At 26.2% G+C, this 22,149-nt stretch overlaps 1 protein-coding gene and 1 long non-coding RNA gene across 4 annotated transcripts in view; one reads left to right on the top strand and one right to left on the bottom strand.

The window, feature by feature from the left end:
* The window catches only part of LOC148229552 (uncharacterized), a 222,300-nt gene that overhangs the window by 22,966 nt on the left and 177,185 nt on the right, over positions 1-22,149 (top strand). The window lies entirely within an intron of this gene.
* Positions 230-22,149, bottom strand: part of Dh31-R (Diuretic hormone 31 Receptor) — a 108,987-nt gene continuing 87,067 nt past the window's right edge. The window contains exons 7-12 of one of the 3 annotated variants that reach the window (XM_088197531.1): positions 18,817-19,043; positions 10,875-11,048; positions 10,677-10,800; positions 6,342-6,383; positions 5,089-5,244; positions 230-1,405 (exon numbers count right to left, since the gene is read on the bottom strand). In XM_088197531.1, coding sequence (XP_088053657.1) covers positions 1,358-1,405; positions 5,089-5,244; positions 6,342-6,383; positions 10,677-10,800; positions 10,875-11,048; positions 18,817-19,043 — 771 coding nt within the window. In that variant the 3' untranslated portion in view covers positions 230-1,357. The remainder of the gene's footprint in view (positions 1,406-5,088; positions 5,245-6,341; positions 6,384-10,676; positions 10,801-10,874; positions 11,049-18,816; positions 19,044-22,149) is intronic. The other 2 variants (XM_088197532.1, XM_088197533.1) reach the window with 2 other exon arrangements.

The raw sequence follows: 22,149 nt of genomic DNA, 5'->3' as shown, positions 1-22,149 counted from the left end.
TATTATAATATATAATTTGGGCGGGTAATTAAATGGCTCATTTATACAGGTATAACTAAAACCCTATTTCCAATTAATCGATCTTTGGTACATTAGTAAGCGAAGAAACCTTTTAGAATATTGGAAATTAGGATATTAATAAATGAGAGGAAGAAGATATAGGAGTGAATTAAATAAGTGTGTAATATAAATGCAAATAAATATAATTAAATAAATAAATACCACAAAATTGCTTTTATAAGATCCATTTTTATTCTCGCAAAATATAGTCTTACAACAAACGAGTAAAATATTTTTTTTTATATCTATACATTGATAACATTCACATATGTTTGTAATATTTATGTATTATGATTACACGTTTAATATCACATTACACGTTTAGTCGTGTATTATGATTAATTTGATAACATATTTTAAATATGTATATTACATCTTATAAATTAATTTCAATAATCATATTTAATAACTCAATTACATAATAAATGATATGCTATTTAATTTATATCAAAGTAAAATAAATTACTATAAAAATAAATCAAAATTGAACACATTTTTTATAAATTTATATGCTATACATGTTTTTTTTTATATTAGATTATATTTATAGATAGACAGTCAAGCAGAAGTATTTGCCTTGTGTTTTATGAAACTTCAACATGTATTATTAACAATAGGTGACAACCAACGATGTTTTTATAGTACATTTATAATAATAAGTACACGACTAGATTTAATATTGCAATATTCATCATTAAATGTTGCTTAATCGTTGGACATACATATATTTATCTTCATGTTGCTATTATGATACATATTTTAAATGATGCAATGTTATTTTAATATAACACTTTAAAGCTTTAATTGGGAATAATACCCTGTACACCTACTATGTATGTATATGCATATACATGTACATTATACATATTAGATTATTATAGTTGTCTCACAAGTCTAATTAGTTCTTAAATACAAGAGTATTTTATAATATATTTATTTTAATATTATATACAAATAAGTTGTGTAATGTCACTCGCTTCAATATGGCATAAATATTTCATCAACAAAAAATGGTTTCAATTCTAAATTTTATTTCCATATAAAAAACAATATCCACTAAACTTATTTGCTCACCTAATAATTATATACATTTAAGAGTCAATCTATTTAACAATTCAGTTAACGGACTTCAGACTACGCATGAAAATTCAAAGACTTGTAAGATAACCTTATATTTGTACACATAAATACATATAACATATTAAATTTGTTTTTTAATAAACATCCATATTTACAGCAACTCGTCGTGAAGATCGTCCCCATTTGCTGCGCGGCATGGAACACCGCGAGATTGTAGTCAAACTTTCTCTTCTCCTCCAAGGGCGTGTGGAGTCGATCTAACATACTATAAATATTGAGAAAAATATCATGTTAGTACTTTTAATCCGTCTTGTAAAATATTTAAGTTAGCTAACGCAATAAAAAAAAATAGACAATTTATTTAAGGGATTTAGTTAGCTGACTTGACATTTTATTTAATTATTATAAGCAGTAGTATGTGTTATTTAAAACTTATTTAAAAAAAAGATATAAACTATAAAATCTACTATATATAACACATATGTATTACTTACCTCTATTTTTAATACTAATATCTTAAATATAATGGATGATATATAAAAATATTAAAAGTACAATTTAAACTTTTTTTAAAACTATCTACTAAATAGTTAGCAATTAGAATAATTCTAATACTGATATATATTGGTGTGAGATATGAGGGTGTAAGCTTTTCGAATAGAAAGGCTTATGAAAATTTCTGGAGGTAACTAAGGCCCTTTCAGACGTTTAGAAGAAGAAATATAGGCTCTTAAAAAGTCCTACAATATATTTTTTTTTTACTAATGTTATGAATGTATATTATATGCATATTAGCTAATTAAAATTAGAAAAAAAAATAGTTTTTCAAATTAAATAAGATAACTACTTTAAATTGCTTTTTCGAACTAGTTGTAATTAGTTTTCGTTGATTTAAGACTGAAAAATAAATAATAACATCTTGGAATAAACAGTCTTATAGTTTTTTTATAATATTGTAAATGAGCATTTAAAAATGGTAAAATACCATTGGCCATTTTTAATTTTGCGACTAATTGATACAAAATAAACTAGCAAATGTTGAGTCTTCTTCAGAATTAATATTTATGAGTTTTGTTATATTATATAACTAACCATAAAACATATTTTTACATATTACGTTACATAACTAAAGCTCGATTTTGTAACACGAAATATACATTTATTTAAGTGAATCAATCTTGAATGTTTTTTATATCAAATATGTCGAATATAATCGAAACCATTTGTTGGATATCCTTTCTCATATTGAAAAGGGTTTTATTTCAATATACTATCAAGGGTATTGCTCTAAAAATGTACATTTTAAGAATTTTATTTTATTTAATAAATAATGCTATTAAAATGTACATTTTTAAAATAATATTTTATTAAATAATATTTTTTTGAATATAAATTATAATATATTTTTATTATATGGTAATCATGACTTTATATTCATATTTAGAGTTTATTTTTTGTTTATGCGAGAAACTCTGCGAATATATTATATTTTAGCTGATAATTTAAGTGTTAAACTTGCCAATGTGAATTCGCGAAAAGATAATATTTTTTCAGGTGATAAAACCGGAGAAAGCCACCATTAGCTTTATTTATTTCGGCGAGCTTTTTCATAGCTTTCGGTAGCAATGAAATCTAGCTCATCGACAATGCAAATTTACGTTTAATCAACTGTTCTTGAAAACGCTACCTTGCCTTAAAATGTGTTATATAAGTTGTGTTATATAAATGTTTAAGATTTGCTTTATTAAATTATAGCATAGTGTATTTGTGGTGCATGGTGAAATAATTGTATGTTAGTCGTATTAATTTCTAATAAGCAAATACTTAAAATAAACATATTAAGCATACAATATTATCAAATATATTTCAGATAAAATACTAAAAAACTAAATATTAATCATTCTCATGCAAGTTTAATTTAATATATTACATATTAAATATCTGTGTTTAATTGCTTTAAATTCATAATGTGCTGTTTAGTAACAAATTAGTATATAAAACATATTAAAAATTAATTAAAATATTTAAAATAAAATGTAATATATAGTAAAACTCAATAGTGTTATGAATAATATATGTGTATGAATTTTAAATCACTAAACTTTTAAGTAATAATTGCCTTAAAGAAATATGCGGTTTTACCATATATTATATTACTTCTAGCTCGATTTATGTTTTTTTACATTACGTTTCAATCAAAACTTTATTGGCATCATGAATCTTTTCATAACCGCGATTCACATATTTGTTATTATATATTTTTACATAAATCGGTCTCGAGCAAAGTCGTTTTTAATAAAAAAAAAAGCGGTTATTGGTGGAACATAAATTGTGAAAAACAAACAAAATCTGGTGATAAATGTGTGCATACAAAAATCTAAAATTTTAAAACATGATCAATAAGTTGAATTGTGGTTTCGAAATTAATGTTAAAATTGTGATATATAATATTATTTTAAATTTATTTTTAATTATAAAAAGGTGATCTAAAATGTTGCTTCAAAAATAAACGTGAATATCTAATATGCTATTTTTTTTTAAATAAATATTTTTAATAAATTAGATAAAATTAAAATAGTGTATAGACATTAAAATGTTTCATTGTAACTGTCTAAATATCAATCATCGCTGCAGTGCCTACAGGAATTGATAACAACCGCAGCTATTGAAAACTTTGTTTTAAAATCATCAATATTTAGCAGTTGTCTATTTTTGGTATTAAAATATAAAAAAATATACCTAATTTAAAATTTATTATATCATATATAATGATATTAAATATGAAATAAATATTACAAAACGCGTTATTAAAAATATAAATATGTATAATTTTATAGATATTTAGCATAATTGATTAAATTTAAACTATTCTTATAATATTTAGGAAACACTATAAAGGTTTTACTAAATTACAGGGCTCATATTTATTCTGGTTTTAAAATATACGTATTACTTATTATTGATAAATCTTAAAATATATCGAATAAAAATGCTTTTGGATGAAAACCATTGACTATAATGCGCTATTTAAAAATTATTTATTAACACTATATATATATTTGTACTCATATTTGGATTTTTAATAAAAAATTAAATTATAAAATATATAACTAATAGTAAGTTTCCATACGTTTGATTTCTTTATCTATATATATTTTTTTATCTATATATATAATTGTTTCAAGTGTTTGAGAATAAAATAAATATAAAATATTTACTAATTATAAATGATTATCATCTTTAAATACAAGAAATGTACTTAAGCTTTTCGCATAAGAAAAATCATTAAATAAATAACAAAAAGCTTTAAAAATGAAAATAATTTTCCAGCAAGTCTAACGAAAAGTCTTCGCTTAAAAAAGTTTCTGAGTACAAAACAGTGCATTGAAATAATGAGTCAATTTAAAAAAATTATGTTCCCTGATTTTAAATAAGTATTAAGCTTAGCTATTTATTGATATTTTTTTGATCAAAAATGAATTAAAAGCTTTTTATAAAATTCAAGAAAAATGTCTAATATCATTAAATGGAATATCGAGCATATTTTCCTTTCAAGTTCACAAAATCTTACTTTTTGTTTAACTTTTACTTATATGATGATTGTAAGCTAATCTACTTACAAAGCTATGTGTTAAAACATAGTTAAAAGCATTGATAAAAGCAGTTATTATTAAAAAAAAACTTGTAGCATAAACGATGTTATTTTAAGATGATTAAATTTGCATTAGAGTAAAATATTTTTTTATTCTAAATTTTTTAATAGATAATTAATAATTGAAATAATGAAACTAAGATATTGAAGTTTTTTGTAGCAACATAATCATCCTTTATCACCAAAAAATATTTTATGTACATATTTTTAGTCAGTGAAGCGAGTGTTTTTTTCCGTACACTTTGCACTTGTACATAACTCAAAAGCGTGTTAATTAATAAATAAATTTAATTAACTTTTTCCGCGTGCTTGTCTACGATACCACATTTCTTCTTTTTGTTCTTGGGAATACGAACATTTTTGTCACCTACCGAGACGGTGGTAGCCGTACAAGAATTAGCCCTTGGACGGAACATTGTTATGCGCCATTTTCTTTTCACCTGAGCAATCACCTGTGTCAAAAATAAATGAATAAATACACAAAAAAATACATACATAAATAAATATTGACGCAAGCTAATCTTTTCCGGCAAAAAACCCTTTTAAAGTTATCATATTATAGCCAAATTAAAGGGTCCTGGCGGTGCACTTGACGGTTAATGGCGGTCGAAAACCCTAAAGAGAATGTATACACACAACCTATGTATGTAACATAGTCGTATATCTATAAACCTCAGAATATCGCTCGTTCAGGAATAAACATTAAATAAATGTTATATTATTATAAAAGTATATATAAGTATAAAAATGTTATATTCCACATTTGTATCGGTATATAACGGTATAATGGGGTCTTACCCCACAGATAAAGCTTTTATAAGTCGTTTCCTTCACAAACAAAATTAATAACTACTAAATAATTAACCCGTTTTTAAGGTGTTAATTACACCACAAGTTTAATTCTACGGCTATATTTTCACTTAGACCTAATTTATCTCTATTAGTATCTAGAAAGGATTATGTGTTGAAACGTTTTTAATATGTATTATATATTATATGTTTTATAAAAATATAATATTGGAATATGATTCAACAATTTTTTCTCCTTATGAGAGAAATGTATTTCATTTTGAAGTGAGATAAATTGTTCATAACGAAGAATAATATTTCGAAGAGCTTAGTTTATAAACATACAACATATTATATTTTATTAAGTACAATGAATTAAAAAGTTTTTTAAATTAAAATAAATAATGTATTTTATTATTGTGCTTGTGAGAAAATTTTCTATTTATATTCGTTAGACCAAAATTCGATATGAACAATGAATAACAAAATTTAAATTATAATAATGTACAAAACATATTTATGAGGTGGTTTATACCGAAAATAAGAAAATAAATCCACTAGATGGGACGTAAAAATCTTACTTTCCATAATGCTTATGCCGTCGAATTATGGTGTGTATGGCGATGACATTTTCTTTTCGAAAACTGAAATAATGACCCAATAAAATATCTTACGTTCGTCCCAACACCTGACAATTTTTTTTGTACATATTTTAAACTTAATAATATGATCCATTAATTAATGTGTATTAAATTCTTACCTCGCCATTGCAGAAACAGTACAGTGTAGCAACACAAAGACCCTAAAAATAATAAAAATATATACATATATGAAAATTAAAACGAAAGCCCTTCAAAGTAGAGAATTAAATATTGATTTACGATATATTTGATATCCTCGTTTGTTATTGTCAACATCGCCGAAGCTCTTTTTCCGAAGATAATTAATGAAACTCAATTACTCAAATGTTAATTATCTTCTGTTAATATTTTCGACGTTGTTATTATATTCGTTATTGATAAATTGACTTTCTTGAGATACATCACATTGGAATTTGAGAACTGAAACTTTTAACGTTAATTTCTAAATAATGACGTTTAATTAATTTTGATAATAATACTATTTCATAGCATAAAAAATATAAACTTATTTTCAATGGTATTTAATAATCATTACATACATATAATTCGATTGTCAAAATTAATAAATACATTGAATAATAAATATGTATCGCGCTTTAAAAATGTACATACTACAGCATATTTTGCTTATTTTATAGTTTAGTTTATCTAGATTGCGAGCACATAACTTATTATATTAAAGATAGATTTTTATTTTAAAAAGCTTTATTTTAATTTAAATCTATAATATATAATCTGACGAATTTATTCAGGGCCTATTTAATACTCTTCATACGTATGTTACACTCGAGTTATATTATTACAGTAATTATATTTTATATTGCTTAAACCATTTGACCTTTTTAGCAAATGTTTCAGGATTAACATTATGCTAGAGAGTAATTGTAACATATTTAAATTAATTAATATATGATAATAAGTTTAAAATAAAAATTCTAATATGATTAAAAAGTTACTTTTACAAAAATACATTGTTAAATCAAAACCACTTTCTAATTCTTTTAAGATTTGAATATTATTGAGATATTAATTAGAAAATATATAAATCTTAATACATTAAATTACAAAACGATATTGATATTTACATTATTGTTAACTTTAAAATGCCGGATCTTCCTTATTTGCCTATTGAGTTGATTTTGTAATTATTATAAGAATTTGTTTAGGTAAAATAAACACATTCTTCTGACATTTTTATTATCTTTTAACTATCTTTAAAAACATGTTAGCGTTTGGTTGTAATAGAATACATATACAAAACTAAAACAAGACAGTATAATTTTATTTGTTATTTTTCAATCTGTTTTTTCATCCTGATATTTATTAAAACTTTTATCATTTAATCTAATGCGGGTGAATCACACATTAGTGATTTATTAGGAACACCAAAAATTAATATTTTTGCTCATTAATCTTTCAGACAATTGTTGGAATGTTTCTCCAATCTTTTATTTCCGTCATACAATTTCCACTTCTTCCTTGATAATTTCAAATGTATATTCAGTTGATGTAGTGCTTCCAGAAATGTATTTTTTTCTTCCTCATTGTCTAAACAAGATGCTGAAAATGGTTTGAAAACTTTTGTTATGTGATAATGCAATAGTTTTTCATTATTTTTTCTTGCCCATTTTCTAGAATAATTTCAACAAGTAAGCTTATAACTTTTGTAAAATCTAGACTTAGCTAATCAAAGTATCTTTAATAATAGTCTGCAAGACAATTTGTCAGTTTATGTGAAAATTAATAGAATCAATTTATCCAGATGATGCCTGTTTAAGCAGGTTATCTAGTTGATTTATTAAATTTCCTGTGTCTCAGTGTATTACCGCATAAAAAACATATGTTGGTAGCCTATTATATTTCAGAGGCAATAATCTTATTTTATTTCTATTCAGCTTTTTAAGAGCGAGTATAAATATATTTTTATATTAACAGTTTTTAACAGTATTGAAAATCATTAAATAAAATTAGTAAAAAAATACTGGTTGTCTATTTAAATTATTTTTTAAGGTATTTTTATATTGATGGTGTTGTTTAAAGGTGAAAAAATTCCTAGAATTCATTTGGTTTCAAGTGATTTACGTTTTTGCTTGAAAATTTTTTAAAAATCAATTGGCTTTACTTCTGCCACAATTATTAAGTCACAAGACCATTATTTCAATGACACGAATTAAGAAAATAATTTAATATCGCGATGTCGTTTGACAAATGGTTGCTTATCCACAAAAATCTTCCTTTAAATAAATCATCTGCTTAATCTAACATATGTTCTAATAATATCTGGATTTATAATATTTATAATTATACATAACTGTGAAAAAACAATAAAAAAACACAAATATAAAAGCTTCTATTGTTTTATATTATGAAAATAAGACATCTACTAATTTTAAAGGCAATTATGATTTTTTTTAAGATAATTTCATTTAAAAAAAAATATTACAACTAAAAAACAATATCACAGATTTTTATTTTACTGATTCACAAGTCTCGCAAATAAAACTTATCATATTTACAATAGGTAATATTCAATCCTTTTAACCCTAATGTTTAATACTTCTTAGAGCTATGTTTATGGGTGAATCTGGGAATCTGTTTTGTCTTTACCTATCATTAATGTTTCTCATTTCTCGATAAATGAGTCGCAAAATATTACATATAAAAAATATGTAATATTCTGTAAAAATAAATTATTATATTAATTATTTTTTATATGCAAAATCTATTTACTGATTTTTGGATGATATTTATACTTGAAAATTATAAAACTAATGCTAAAAATAGTGAGATATGTATTTAAAACATACGAGTATATAATTATTATTTTATGTCCCTTAGACTGATTTTTCTAAACTACAAGTCATTCTAAACAAAACTATGCATATTATATATAATACACATTTTTATACCAATTTAAAAAAAATCATAGCCTTCAAATGCGAACAATTAAACAATGTATGAAAAATACCATACAATAATATAAAAATATCTTGCGAAATTACACTAACTTAAATAAAAAAATTAATGTAAATTTAAAATAAGTTCAAATTAAAATACAAGCACAAAATGACAAAGCACATATTGCTTTAAAGGTTAAAGACAACATATCAATAATTCCAGTTATTTAATGAAATGTATTCAAATTATAACTTAAATAATTGTTTTTTTTTGTATTTCTGTTTTTTTCGCTTAAATTGTAAAACGTTTTTTAATTTTTTTCCTTAAATTTTAACCGCATATTATTTTATAATATTATTTTTATCAAATTGTAAACAAAAAATGATTATAAGCCAGTAACATGTATATTACATACATATATTATATATAATTAATATGTTATTATATTATTGAAATAAACATATTAAAATTATTTTATGCGTCATTTTTATATGTGATAGTATTTAATTTAGATTAAATTATTTAATGCGTGTTTAATTAACAGTCACTTTTATCAATTTGTTTCTTGATATTTTGCAAATAATGACAAAATCGTGTGATTTATAGACTTAATGTAAAAACACTGAACCTTGTTTAATTAATCCAGCGAACAAATCCTTGCCCTTAAAATATAATCATTAATTGATTAGTAATTTTAGATTGTCCGGCAAATGTTCAAGAAAGTCAAAACGAATCGTTTGCTATACGTAATTCCTAGAGTCGGTCATAAAAATAATGTTGAGTAATGTTTTCGGATTGTTAATTGGAAATATCCGTCCCTTTTCGTGCTACCTGATTTTCATGAAGCCGTAAATTTAGTGAAATAAAACACTATTCATTTTTGAATTGCAGCGGTTGTAAACCAATTAAACATATTCGTATAAATTTAATTTTTACAAAAAAAACTCTTAATAATATTTTTGAAAAATCTATTTTTTTTTGAGAAATATAAGAAATCATAATTTTGCATTTTTCTCGAGAAAAAGTTACTGTATCTATCTCATGCATCAATTCTATCTTGAATCAGTCCTCTGCGACTCGATTTTTTATCGCGTGATGAAAAATCGACTCATTCGGGTCCTCCTCAATACTACGCTTCACAGCAGAAACTTCTGTACGACGTCTTTGCGGATGCGTATTATCAATTAGAGTATGCATGGTACAAAAAACGATTCATGGCTATTCGAATTACTTGCTCGGATGGACGTTTATGTTGACTGTAAAATGGTCGTAACGCACGATTTTCAAAATAAATTTGCACAATTTTGTTCTGGCGTGAATCAAAGTGTTGAAATGGCAAACCAAACTGAGCACACATGATCTGTCAGCTGTCAAATTGGCTGTCGCTGAAAAAAGTGTTGCCAATTCGAAAAACAAACCTCTAAAAAACACCCTTTACTTCCAAGCAATTAATACATTTTTAAGCCTTTCAGCTTTTAACAAGCCCGGTTTCAATAGAATAGCAACGAAACAATCCAATTGCCTCGGAAAGGAATATTTATAAAACATTCACACACCTGTAGCGAGGCAGTTATCGCTGATACGTATTCGTACAGTCCTTCCCATGGGTGTCCTGGGTCAGGTCTAAATGGCGTAACTAAATATTGAAGCCCCAGCAACGGCACAAGTAGGAACGTGGCTCTGCGACACAAAATACATATTATGTATATTTTAAAAATAAACAACCTTAACCCGAGAAAAGGTTGAACAAATACCTGAAAGCCTGCAGGGCCGTCCTCGAAGGTCCTTGGGATCCCCTGGCCGGATTGGCCCTGAGCTTCGTCCACAGCACCCTGACAATATTGCACAAAAACACCAAGTTGAGAAATATGGTGACAGCCACGACCACCTTCAGGATCGTCGTGTGAGGGCTTTCGTTCATCCAGCACCTGAAATCCAATTGCGGCGGTTAAATCTGACTGAAAATTGTAAAAGGCGGAAATTCCGGAAATAAACCACGCGCGTTAAATTCGTTTGTAGCCGCTCAAAAGGACCGTGTTATTTTGGAATTTGACCTTTAGGCGAAAAATTAAAAACACGCGAAATTTGTCGCGGTCGTTTGAAAGTTAATCGCCCTTTGTAGCGTACTTGTTGTCTGGTCGTAAAATAATAATAATGTTGTGCGATGACGTAATTTAATATACACGGTGGACTAAAAAACGAATTACTTTTTGAATGCTGCTACCCCACAGTGCCGGAACTACGTGGCGCAAGAGCTTGTAACGCTAGGGCGAAGTGGGTCCGAAGGGGCCCATTTATAAATGCAAAAGCATATATCGTTTTTTTTTTTCTTATTGCTTTTTTTATTTTCAAAATAGAATTACGTGAGTCTTATCACGAAATATTAAGAAGTCATACAGGAGCATCCGTTGAAAACTACAGAAATAATTCACAGGAAGAAAAAACGATAAAGCGAAAAACACAAACTGAATGAGATTGAACAACTCAGAAAATAGGCCCAAGTATTAATAAACAGAAAACAAGATACATGCCGCTTATGTCTTAACGGGGACAGCATCCTGCGAATATCCAAATAAATGAGTATTTTATCGGGCGTATCAAGAGTTTTATATATAATACATATGAAATCTGGTAACAGACAAAAACGATCTCTTTCTTAAAAATGATATAATCTCTTTCTTAAAAAAGTATTCATGACATTCATTTATGATATATTTATCGACATTCTATTTATTTCTAAAAAAAATTCACGTTTATTTGTAAAAGAACCACTGATTATGAAAGTGGGGCAAGTCCATTTTGTTAAAAATAAGAGTTTTTTTATTTTATTAGAAATTATCTTAAAATTAATATTTTTACTCAATTCATAATTATACATATAAATAACAGTGTAACTTTTTACTGGTAATTTATTTTGGTAAATGATATTAATTGTTTGTTGATTTTAAAAGTGAGGCAAGTCCACTCAAAATAAAATAATTTTAATAAAAATTTAAAAGTTTGCTATGTAGTTAATTTCTATATTTTAGGTGTCTTACAGACTAATGGTTTTACACAGAAGTGTGCTAAGAGAAGAATGCGACCTAAAATTACAGGGGACCGCAAACAAAAACTTGCAGTTTTAAATATTATTTAGATACCAAAGAAGCAAATATTTTAGTATGCAGAAGATTTATTTTAGACACATTTAATATATCCAAAGGAATAGTGGACCATGCTCCCAATGCAACAAAGTTGTGGAGAAGATTTTCGTGGTAGAATGAAAGGTTCTTTAAGGAAAACCAATGAGGAAGAAGTAAAACGCGTGAAGGAACATATTGAGAGTTTTTCTCAATAAGAAAGCTATTATACAAGGTCTCACAATCCAAATAGAAAGTATTTAAACTTTGAATTGAATATAATAAAAATGTACAATTTATACGTTGATAAATGTAAGGAAAATAACACAAGTTATGTCAAGGAGAAAATTTATGGGAATATTTTTAACAAAGAATTTAATTTGCATTTTCATCATCCACGTAAAGACACGTGCCAAAAATGCGATTCGCTTAATATGCATATTAAAACGTTCCATAATATTGAAGAACGTATTTAATTTTTTTTTTTTTTAATTTTTGTTGTTCTTTCTTTTATATAAAATAATATCAGGCTTTTCGTTTAATGCACCTATGCCAAAAAAAGTATGAAATGTTAAAATAAATTAGAAAAGGAAAGAAATTAATTATTCTATTTTTTCTTAGTTTAATTAAACTCTTGTAAACAGGAAATTAACATGTTTGTCAAATCGTTGCTTTTGAAAGTGAGGTAAGTCCACTTGGCCCTATTAAAAACATGTTTTTTGTTTAAATAACGCGAATATTTTTATTGCATATGATATTTTCATTAAAAAAAAACATAAACCATATAAAATAAGTCTATTTTTGCATACTAATATTTTTAAATTAGTTCAAACGCAAACCATTGATTATCCAACAATTACATAATGAACTTGCTCCACTTTCAAAATCAATGGCTGATATATTTACTGCGCGACTATTATCAAAATAATCCAAATATCGAAAGTTATGCCTTAATATTTTTTATATTAAAAAATATCAGTTTAACTTACTTTACAGTGGTACTATTAATATTATTCACTCACAATACAAATATTCAAAAATATTTTTTGGTGTTTTTATGGCTTTTTGCGGGGGCTCAAAATGTTAGATCCGCCATTTCAATTTCGAAAGAAAACAATAATATTAAGCATAATAATGAAGTAAAAAATAAGGGGTTTGTAAGCCGTTGAAAAACAATATATATTTTGATTTATATCGTAAATCGTAAATTCGAAATGAAATTCTTTTTAAGGCTTTATTATTTCACGAGATATCAGCGGTTTCTATGTTTTGCTTAATATATCAATGGAAAAGGCTTAAAATGAGCTTTCTTTTATCGTCTTACTTTTTTATAGCATCACGAGATATCGAAAAACTCCAATTTTCCGTCTCGTATTTGCGCCATTACTACGTTATTACTCTGTAATAAAACATCGACAAAAATAGTTCAAACCTAACTTCTTCATTTTTTTAACGAGCATGTTTTAAGCGATTTTGTAACGGTAAAAGTTAAATATAATAGGCTTGAAATTGTAAAGATTAAATTTATTATTATTATTACATTTCATTCGTCAGAATACAAATACTTTTTAAGCACATCTTATTTTATTGTAAATGAACTCTTTTTAAATACTTGAACCAAAGATCTTTAAATAAATTATCAAGCAATGATTTACATTACATATTGTATCTGGTTAATATACAGTTTAATTACATATACATTACTCTTGACAATATTTGTAATTTAGATCAAGATATTTTATAATAAGTTAGATTAATTATTTATATAGATACAATTAACAATAATACATAGATCATAAAAATACATACATATTAATACTCCGTTATCTTTAAACAACATTAATAAAATTCATATAATTTTTCGTGCTAGATTATATAATCGCCTAATATATTGCTAAATAGTATTTTTGTAAAAATATACCTTTTATTTAATGTATAAATTAATAATTGCTATTATTCTATTTCTGCCAACATTGAACCGGAAGACGACTAATTACAAAAAAATCTAGACATTTAATCGCCTTCTACTCTGATTCACGGAAAGATAATTAAGAAAAGTCGCTCAGGTCAGTTATAGTATATACCTTTATATTAAAGCCATTCAATTGAGTGATTCTAATTATCTTTTATATTATCTGTGATTTTGAAATTTAAAATCACAGATACACGATAGTTATTAAATTAATGATTAATAAAAGCAATAAGTTTCCATGTAATATTTTTATAATTTTAACCAATGAACCAACTATCAGATATTAGATACCTTTAAAGCTCAACCCATAAAATAGGAAAATCATAAGTTATAAATAGCCATACCTTAAACTATATAATAATTTTAAGCAAAGGTAGCGGGGTTGTGTATTTAAGGTGTTATAATTTTGCAAGAAAGGAAAATTTATGCACATATATTATCACATTGTATTAGATTAAAATACATTAATGGCGGATGCCTTGAAAGTGAATCTTTAAGATAGAAACTACGTAACATACTATATCAAGGTGATCTATCACTACAAAAACTAAACCATTAACTAAATCAAGGATTAAACAAGGACGGAACGATGTTAATGGGGTGGAGTTTGTACGACCTTAAAATTTATGTTTGTATTATTCGTGTTTGTAAATAGGAACATATGCGAGCGCAGAAAATTAGCGTGATGCTGGGAGGTCATCCCACTTACATATAATTAAAATTTAATTAAATTTCCTTCTCTTGAATACTTATATAAAATATGTAGTAAAGTAATGCACTCAAATGCTACAATGCAATTCAATAACATAATTTTATCTGTATTATATTTAATATTATGTCATAGCTAACGATAAATTTACATATCTATTTTTGGCACAAATTCAAAAATATTAACAATGCTAAAGTTATCGCCACTTGTGCCAGAATATTATATTTTAAAACTATTTAATTTTTATTATCAGAATCTGATATGCACATCGCTGTCTAGTCTCTCGGTAATAAGAAAAAAACTTTATATAGGCTTCAAGGCATTTTCAAACATCCAGCGTAGAAAAAGTTGGCAGACGCTGTTAGAGACAAACAATAGACGACATCGTAGAGTCTGTGCTGTGGCATGAATTATAAATGAATATTCTCCACTGGTATTGCGAGAGAAGAGAAAGGGGTTAAAGTGAAGGCATTATACGCTAAACAAAGATATTTCATATAAAATAAAACGTTAGGTATGATAATTCTTATTTATTTTAATTAAGATGAAAATGCAGTAGGTTTAAGATCCAGTGACACAGTTTATTATATTGAACATGATAATAGAGAAACACAAAAGCTATTCAAGTTGTAAACTTCGCACAGTATCGGGCTTTGTATCACAGACTCTTGGAAGAAGTTGGGAGCCTAACATCAAAGTTTTGTTGCATCACACAAAGGAGAAAAGGAAATTGTGTGAATAATTTGATACATAAAGCCTCGTATATTGATCATGGACGAGGCAAAAGGTTACGTGCCTTTTTTCACGTACTTGTGATAGCGCAATTACTATAATGCTTAAATTATCAGTTACATAGTTAGTTTATTTATTTATATTTCTACAAAGATTAAAAAAATACATGACTAAAGAACATACTTGGAATAAATTTTATGTTAAGATTAACCATAATAAAGCAATGCTAGTGGCAGTAAAATTATATAAAATTACTAGAACTAAATTCTTGCGCACAGTAAGAAAATATATTTCTTAGAGTCAATCAAGTTGATTAAAGATCTATTGAGGACAACTATTAAACAGAACCAAATTGCAACGATTTAATAATTGGCGAAGAAAATTTTATTTACCTATTTCACTATATATAGACCTGGAGAATATTAAATAAGAGATAAGCTAAAATAGTCTAAATGCGAAATAATATTTCATTTACTTATTTACCTTTTTGTTCTGAAGCTTTTAAAAACATAAAATATAATGAAACGTGATTGGTATTCTGAATAAAGTTAGAAATGCACTAAAATTGTCAATATGTGTTATTTAAAAAGGACTTTGGATTAAAAAATATTATAGAAAATCAGTACAAATATATAAATAATTAAATACATGGCAATAAAACCTATCACTTTTGTAATATCTCAAATAATTATTTAAATTGAAGTAACAATAATTTTAAATGCAAGTGAGTAAATTTCGGTTAGTAGTTAAAAACTAGTACTTTGCTAAAATAGTACAATGAAAACTCTCCTATTTTGTATATTAAAATGGAGACTTTATAGATAATGTTGCAGAGTGAATTAATGGCGATAACTTTAGTCAACTAGATTCAACATTCTTTCGCATTTAATACTGATAGTTTGGACAAATAAAATTTTGATGAATATTATTTGACAGACTGTTGCTCACAATTACATTAATATAAACATCGCTTAGACCAGGGATGAGCAACACGCAATTCACGACTTTCTCCCATCAATATATTGTTATAAAATTAATTATAATAAAATAGTATCGAAAAAACAGTGCCAAATTTCTCATTAAAAATTTCAAATAAATTCGTTTTATTGTTCTTTTGTTTTTATTTTGCATTTAAATTTGTATATGAAATCTTTACTTTTTTTAAATTTTATATTTTTTTTATTCTAATGTTTATTATAAATAAAGTTTTGTAAATTATTAATAAGTGTTACTTTATGTGCGGCCCAACAAAAAAATTTAAAATTTAAATTGGCCCGTTGATTAAAAAGGTTGCTCACCCCTGGCTTAGACGAATATTGCTCACACGAAACATCACCCATTTTTTTTTTACGGCTATGGAGTTCAGGAATATTCATATATTTATTGAACTTCTTACCCTGGACACATTTAATAGTCGAAATGTTTTTTTTTAATTTTAAGCAATTTTTTTATAAATAAATTGTTTTTTTAATTTTTTTGGCATAGCGGTTATTATTACGAGTAGCAACATGAAAAAATAGCACAAAAAGCGAAGAATGATCCATGTGAGTAATATTCGCTCATATGAGCAATCGCCTATTTTCGTGTGAGCCTTGTGTCCAATGTTCGTGTTAAAAATAGTCCACGTGAGCAATGTTTCCGTAAGATGTTGCATTTTGAGCAATGATCAGCAAACCATTTTATAGCTTTAATATTGTACACAAGCTGTTTTAATAAAAAAAAAGTGGTTCAACCTAAGACAAACTATCCACTACAATCAGTATAAAGCAGCGAAGCTAAAACTCGACTTTATTTCAGACGTGATATGCATCTAGAAAGATTGCTCTCCGTATAACTAGTCCTAATTCACGCAAACAAAAACATCCATACCATTGAATTAATACAGGTTTAATTTAGTATTTCATTAGTTTGTTGTGATAATATTTTTTTGGTCGAGGGTCTAAAAAATACAAGCTCAGGTCTAAAAAATGTGAGGCGTCGGTCGTAAAATTTTCGCTTAAGCACTACTGTGCTAAGAAATGTTGCTATAAACTTGATTGTATGCAAAAAACAAAAAAACAGTTAAATGTAATCCTGGAAGTATTTTTGAGAATGTGTTCAATAAATATTCGGTAATATCCCCATTGGAGTAAAATATATTTACTTGCCAAAAGTTAAACTTCTTTATTACTTTTATTATGATACTTTATACTCCATATAAAATAAATATAAACAGTATGATTTATTAGATGCACTCACGTTTCACACAGAGCATTAAAAAAACAACACAAAACCTCACGTGGTTAGTTCATTGTTAGTGGTTTAACTTTTTCGTAAAAGGTTGTTAACTGGATCTATGGCACTGACCGTTTATTTATTTTTTATTTTCATTTTCTTATATGTAAGTATATACTACATATATATTAATGAAGTAACCTTTTAGGCTAGCTAAAGTCTAAATTGTATTTGTATAGCTTAACCAGCTATAAACAAACTTACGTTTTAAAACTAATATTTGAAATGTATCTTTGCTAACTTGGACTAAGATTATGCTGAATTTAAGGCACTTGCTAAATATTGATTAAAGAGCGGCTTGTAATATTATTGATGACTTGTGCTAATTTACCGAAGCAGATAAATATTGACATTAGAAAAAATATGGTCGGCTAAATATTGATATCGAAAATCGATTTTTAGTGTTCTTTTTTATTTATATATGCATACATTTTCCACATTATATTAAGTATTGTAATACATTTAATTTACTGAAATATAAATACTATAATACCGGCAAATCTAAAATCATTTGTAAAATATAAAAACAAGTTCTCAAAATATCTTTGTCAGTATTTATATATTTATAGATTTACTGACTATTTTCTTAATTTATTTTTTCTCAATAATATAAAAATATGTCAAAACTTTTATATTTTTTATTTTATCAAATAAGGCAATTACTAATATAATTTTATTTTTACTAGCATTATTTATTTGATAGATCTAAGTTATTCGAAATATTTATTACGAACCTTCATTGATTAAAAATTGCATTCGGTCCTATAAATATTTTATTTGACATCCTCAGAACGTTTTACGAAATTTTAAATAGAGAGTAGCACAGAGAGAGTTTTATCAGATATAACTTGCTTGAGACAATCGGTCTGAAAGTAATAAAAAATACTCACTGCTTCGTTTCGTCCTCGTTACCACCGGCAGCCCTAGCCAACGTATAACATGCGACTGCAACTGCCGGTAAAGCCCAGCCTAGAGCTATTAGACCTTTTAGAAGTCTCTGTTCGGCGACAAAGGCTGAAACCAGCACAGTGTGAAGATAAAGCCCCTCGCACAGCATCCACGAGTAGTTCGTCAGCAGAACGTATTGAATGATGACGTGCAGAATCTGACACCAGATCTGGAACAAAGAGCGAGACAAGCGATTTATTCATTGTTTTTGGCTTATGTGAACAACAATGTGCTTTCACGTCATAGAAAATTATGTGAAATTATTATAATACACGGCTTGTTTCTAATTAAAATTAATGTAATATTCAACAGCGTAACATGAAGTACTGAATTATATATATCAACAAAAATCCGACGCTAACATCAAAATATTCACAGCGAATAATTTAAAATAACACAATGAAAATTTCACCCCATTTTTAGCTACAAAGATATATCTCAAAATATGTATGTTAAATATGAATAAAACTATTTATTTAATTTTATTATTTTTTTAATGTAAAAAGTACAGTTACTACAATTTAAAAATAATCATTAATAATATATTACTACTATTTATAAATTAGGATGATAAACTGATATTTTCATAAATAAAACGATTTATCACTAAATAAAGTTCATAATAAGAATATAAAATACTTATTATTTTATTTATATTTTTAAATACCTATTATTTATCCATTTTTACTACAGCTTCGTAGCTCTTTCAGTATTTGGAGCATAATGTCTTAGAATAGTTTATGGGTATGAAAGATGTTTTTTTTAATTATTTTTTTAAAATACAATCTATCTACTTAAAAAAAATCAATCCTTATAATATATGTATTTATTTACTTTTTTTATCTTTCTCACAGAAATTAGACACTTAAGAGATTATCAATTTTAATAACTTAATTGTAATTTGAATCAGAACTTTTCTGATTAAAATTACAATTTTAATAATGTTATTTTCTAAAATGAGAACGTATATTCAAGCTAACATGATTAAAAAGTTTTAATGGCAGAAACTGGAATAATATTTTTATTTTTCAACATTACAAAATCGTGTATAAAATATTGTATAAAAGTCATATCATAGAATATTTCACTTATTTTAGATAACTTGGTGTCTTAATACAATTTTTGATTTAGTATTCACTGAATAAACATGTACAACTATTGTTTTAAAAAAACATATATCATTAGTAAATATTCCAAGCAAACTTAAATATGATTTTATTATCTAAAAAAATAACATAGATTCTACCTTTTAGGTATGAGCGTGTAGCACAAATCATGTGACAGTTTGTTAATAGAAAAAAGATAATCTATCGAACTTAAATACTATTTTTTTATATTATTAAAATTAAAGCAAATATGATCCACCATAATATTAGCTTAATGTGTCGTCGAGTGGTTTTCGCGGAAGTAGAATTGCTCATTAATAATTTTACTCCGCAGAGATTCCTTTTAACGCGAGAAAAATAATAATATTATTATTTTATAATTATATTAATTTAGTATCACTCTTAATGTATTCAGACAGGTTTAATAAAACAAAATTGGACTTCTTTAATTATTCCTTCAACCCCGAATTTGTTTTTAACATAGAAAGGGTAATTACTTTATAAAATTTCTTAATACTGCTTTCAAAGACACAAATCTCTTTCTAAAATAAATGGTTGAATTAATTTTAAATTTCATCGAATATTAAGTTAAAGCTCAAGAGCATTTAAATCTCTAAAATATGCAAGGAGACAAGTGGAGCGTTCCAAAGTTGAGCGCAAATTCATGTGACGAATGCTTTCCTTTATAAATTTCCAAAATACTTCAAATATAAATATACTGGGATATACGTTCATCTAGGTTTATATTTTATATTATATACGATTATTTTTTTCGCTGACAATTTTCTTTACAAGTTTCTTATTGTAGTAACCGTAGTTGGCTCTTGAAAAAACTCCAACAAATGCTAGTTAGCTGATTTCGTTTTCAATTTCACTTTCTTTATTCTTGTACACATTTAGTCTCTATTGTTCAGAAATATTTCTGAAACATAATAATAATTTATTTTACGCTACATTAATAATCGAATTTTACATTATACTCGAAACAATGCTTTCACGTCTAATACAATTCAATAAATTGCCACAAAATTAATTAAATCTAAAATAACAAAGACATTTTTTTTCACATTTAAAATAGTAAGACAATAAACAATTTATGGTGCAAAAATTAAGTTCAAACACGTATCAGTAAAATCCTAGATCAATATTCGATACAGTATGACTCGATGGCTTGATTCATAAAGTATACAAATGCAAAACCTCCGACTTTCTAATACGCTTATATCCAATTATTAATTTCACTAAATAATGAACACTCGACACCGCGTAAAATCCTAGCTGGAGTTGCTCAGGAAAGTTTGCTTGACCGTTTCAATTTATCTTGTATAAAACTGATCAAAATTTTAATTTCGCTGACGATACAGCTATTATAGCAACCAAATTAATACATAAGCAATTATATTTATAAAACATAGACAAACTCTCCCGCCGCCTCTTCGCCTCGTGACGTAAAAATATTAATGAAATATATAATTGCTAATAATTAAGTATAAATATTATTTATAAATTAAAAAACCGATCGTGAGGCATAAATAAATAATATTCTTAAAATTTCGGCAAATTTTAAATAGAACTATCTCCCAAACATAAAATAGATAAAGGCTTTTTAGCTTGTTCGGCATGTAATTTATTAAATTATTATTTTATTTCTGTTTCGCATATATTTATTTTCGTGCCTAATTGGCAATCCTCGTACTCGAGTCATTATAAAGCACTCCAAACACGCCAGAGCGTTGTCGTTACCTGATATTGAAGGGAAAAAAGCTCTCGTATGGTAATAAAATACCTAATGATGGTGTACCGAGTTTATGGAATGCGTACGAATTGATTAGGCCAAACGGTGTACAATTACCAGCCATAAAGCGATATCGTTTTCCGATAATGTCACTTTGAATATTATAACGTACGTTTCCAATAATCGGATATGACCACTTTACGACAAATGAAAATTTACAATGACAACGCTGACCTTCTGGCGTGTGATACACTCAATTTCGAACTGTAAAAAACTTTATCGTATTTTTTAAAATTAAAACGAAATAATTTAAATTTGTTTAGAACTCTCTGAAATGTTAATTTAACACGAATCTACAGAAATGTATATGAAATAAAAAATAAAATACCATCCTGTATTATTTTGGTAAAATATATTTCATTAAATAATCTACA

This window comes from Plectrocnemia conspersa, unplaced genomic scaffold (genome assembly GCF_051122295.1).
Source record: "Plectrocnemia conspersa isolate PC_06_02 unplaced genomic scaffold, ASM5112229v1 ptg000011l, whole genome shotgun sequence".
NCBI classification, from domain to species: Eukaryota; Metazoa; Arthropoda; class Insecta; order Trichoptera; family Polycentropodidae; genus Plectrocnemia; species Plectrocnemia conspersa.
The sequence above is the reverse complement of the archived record's forward strand: the minus strand, read 5'-3'. Positions and strand labels throughout refer to the sequence as shown.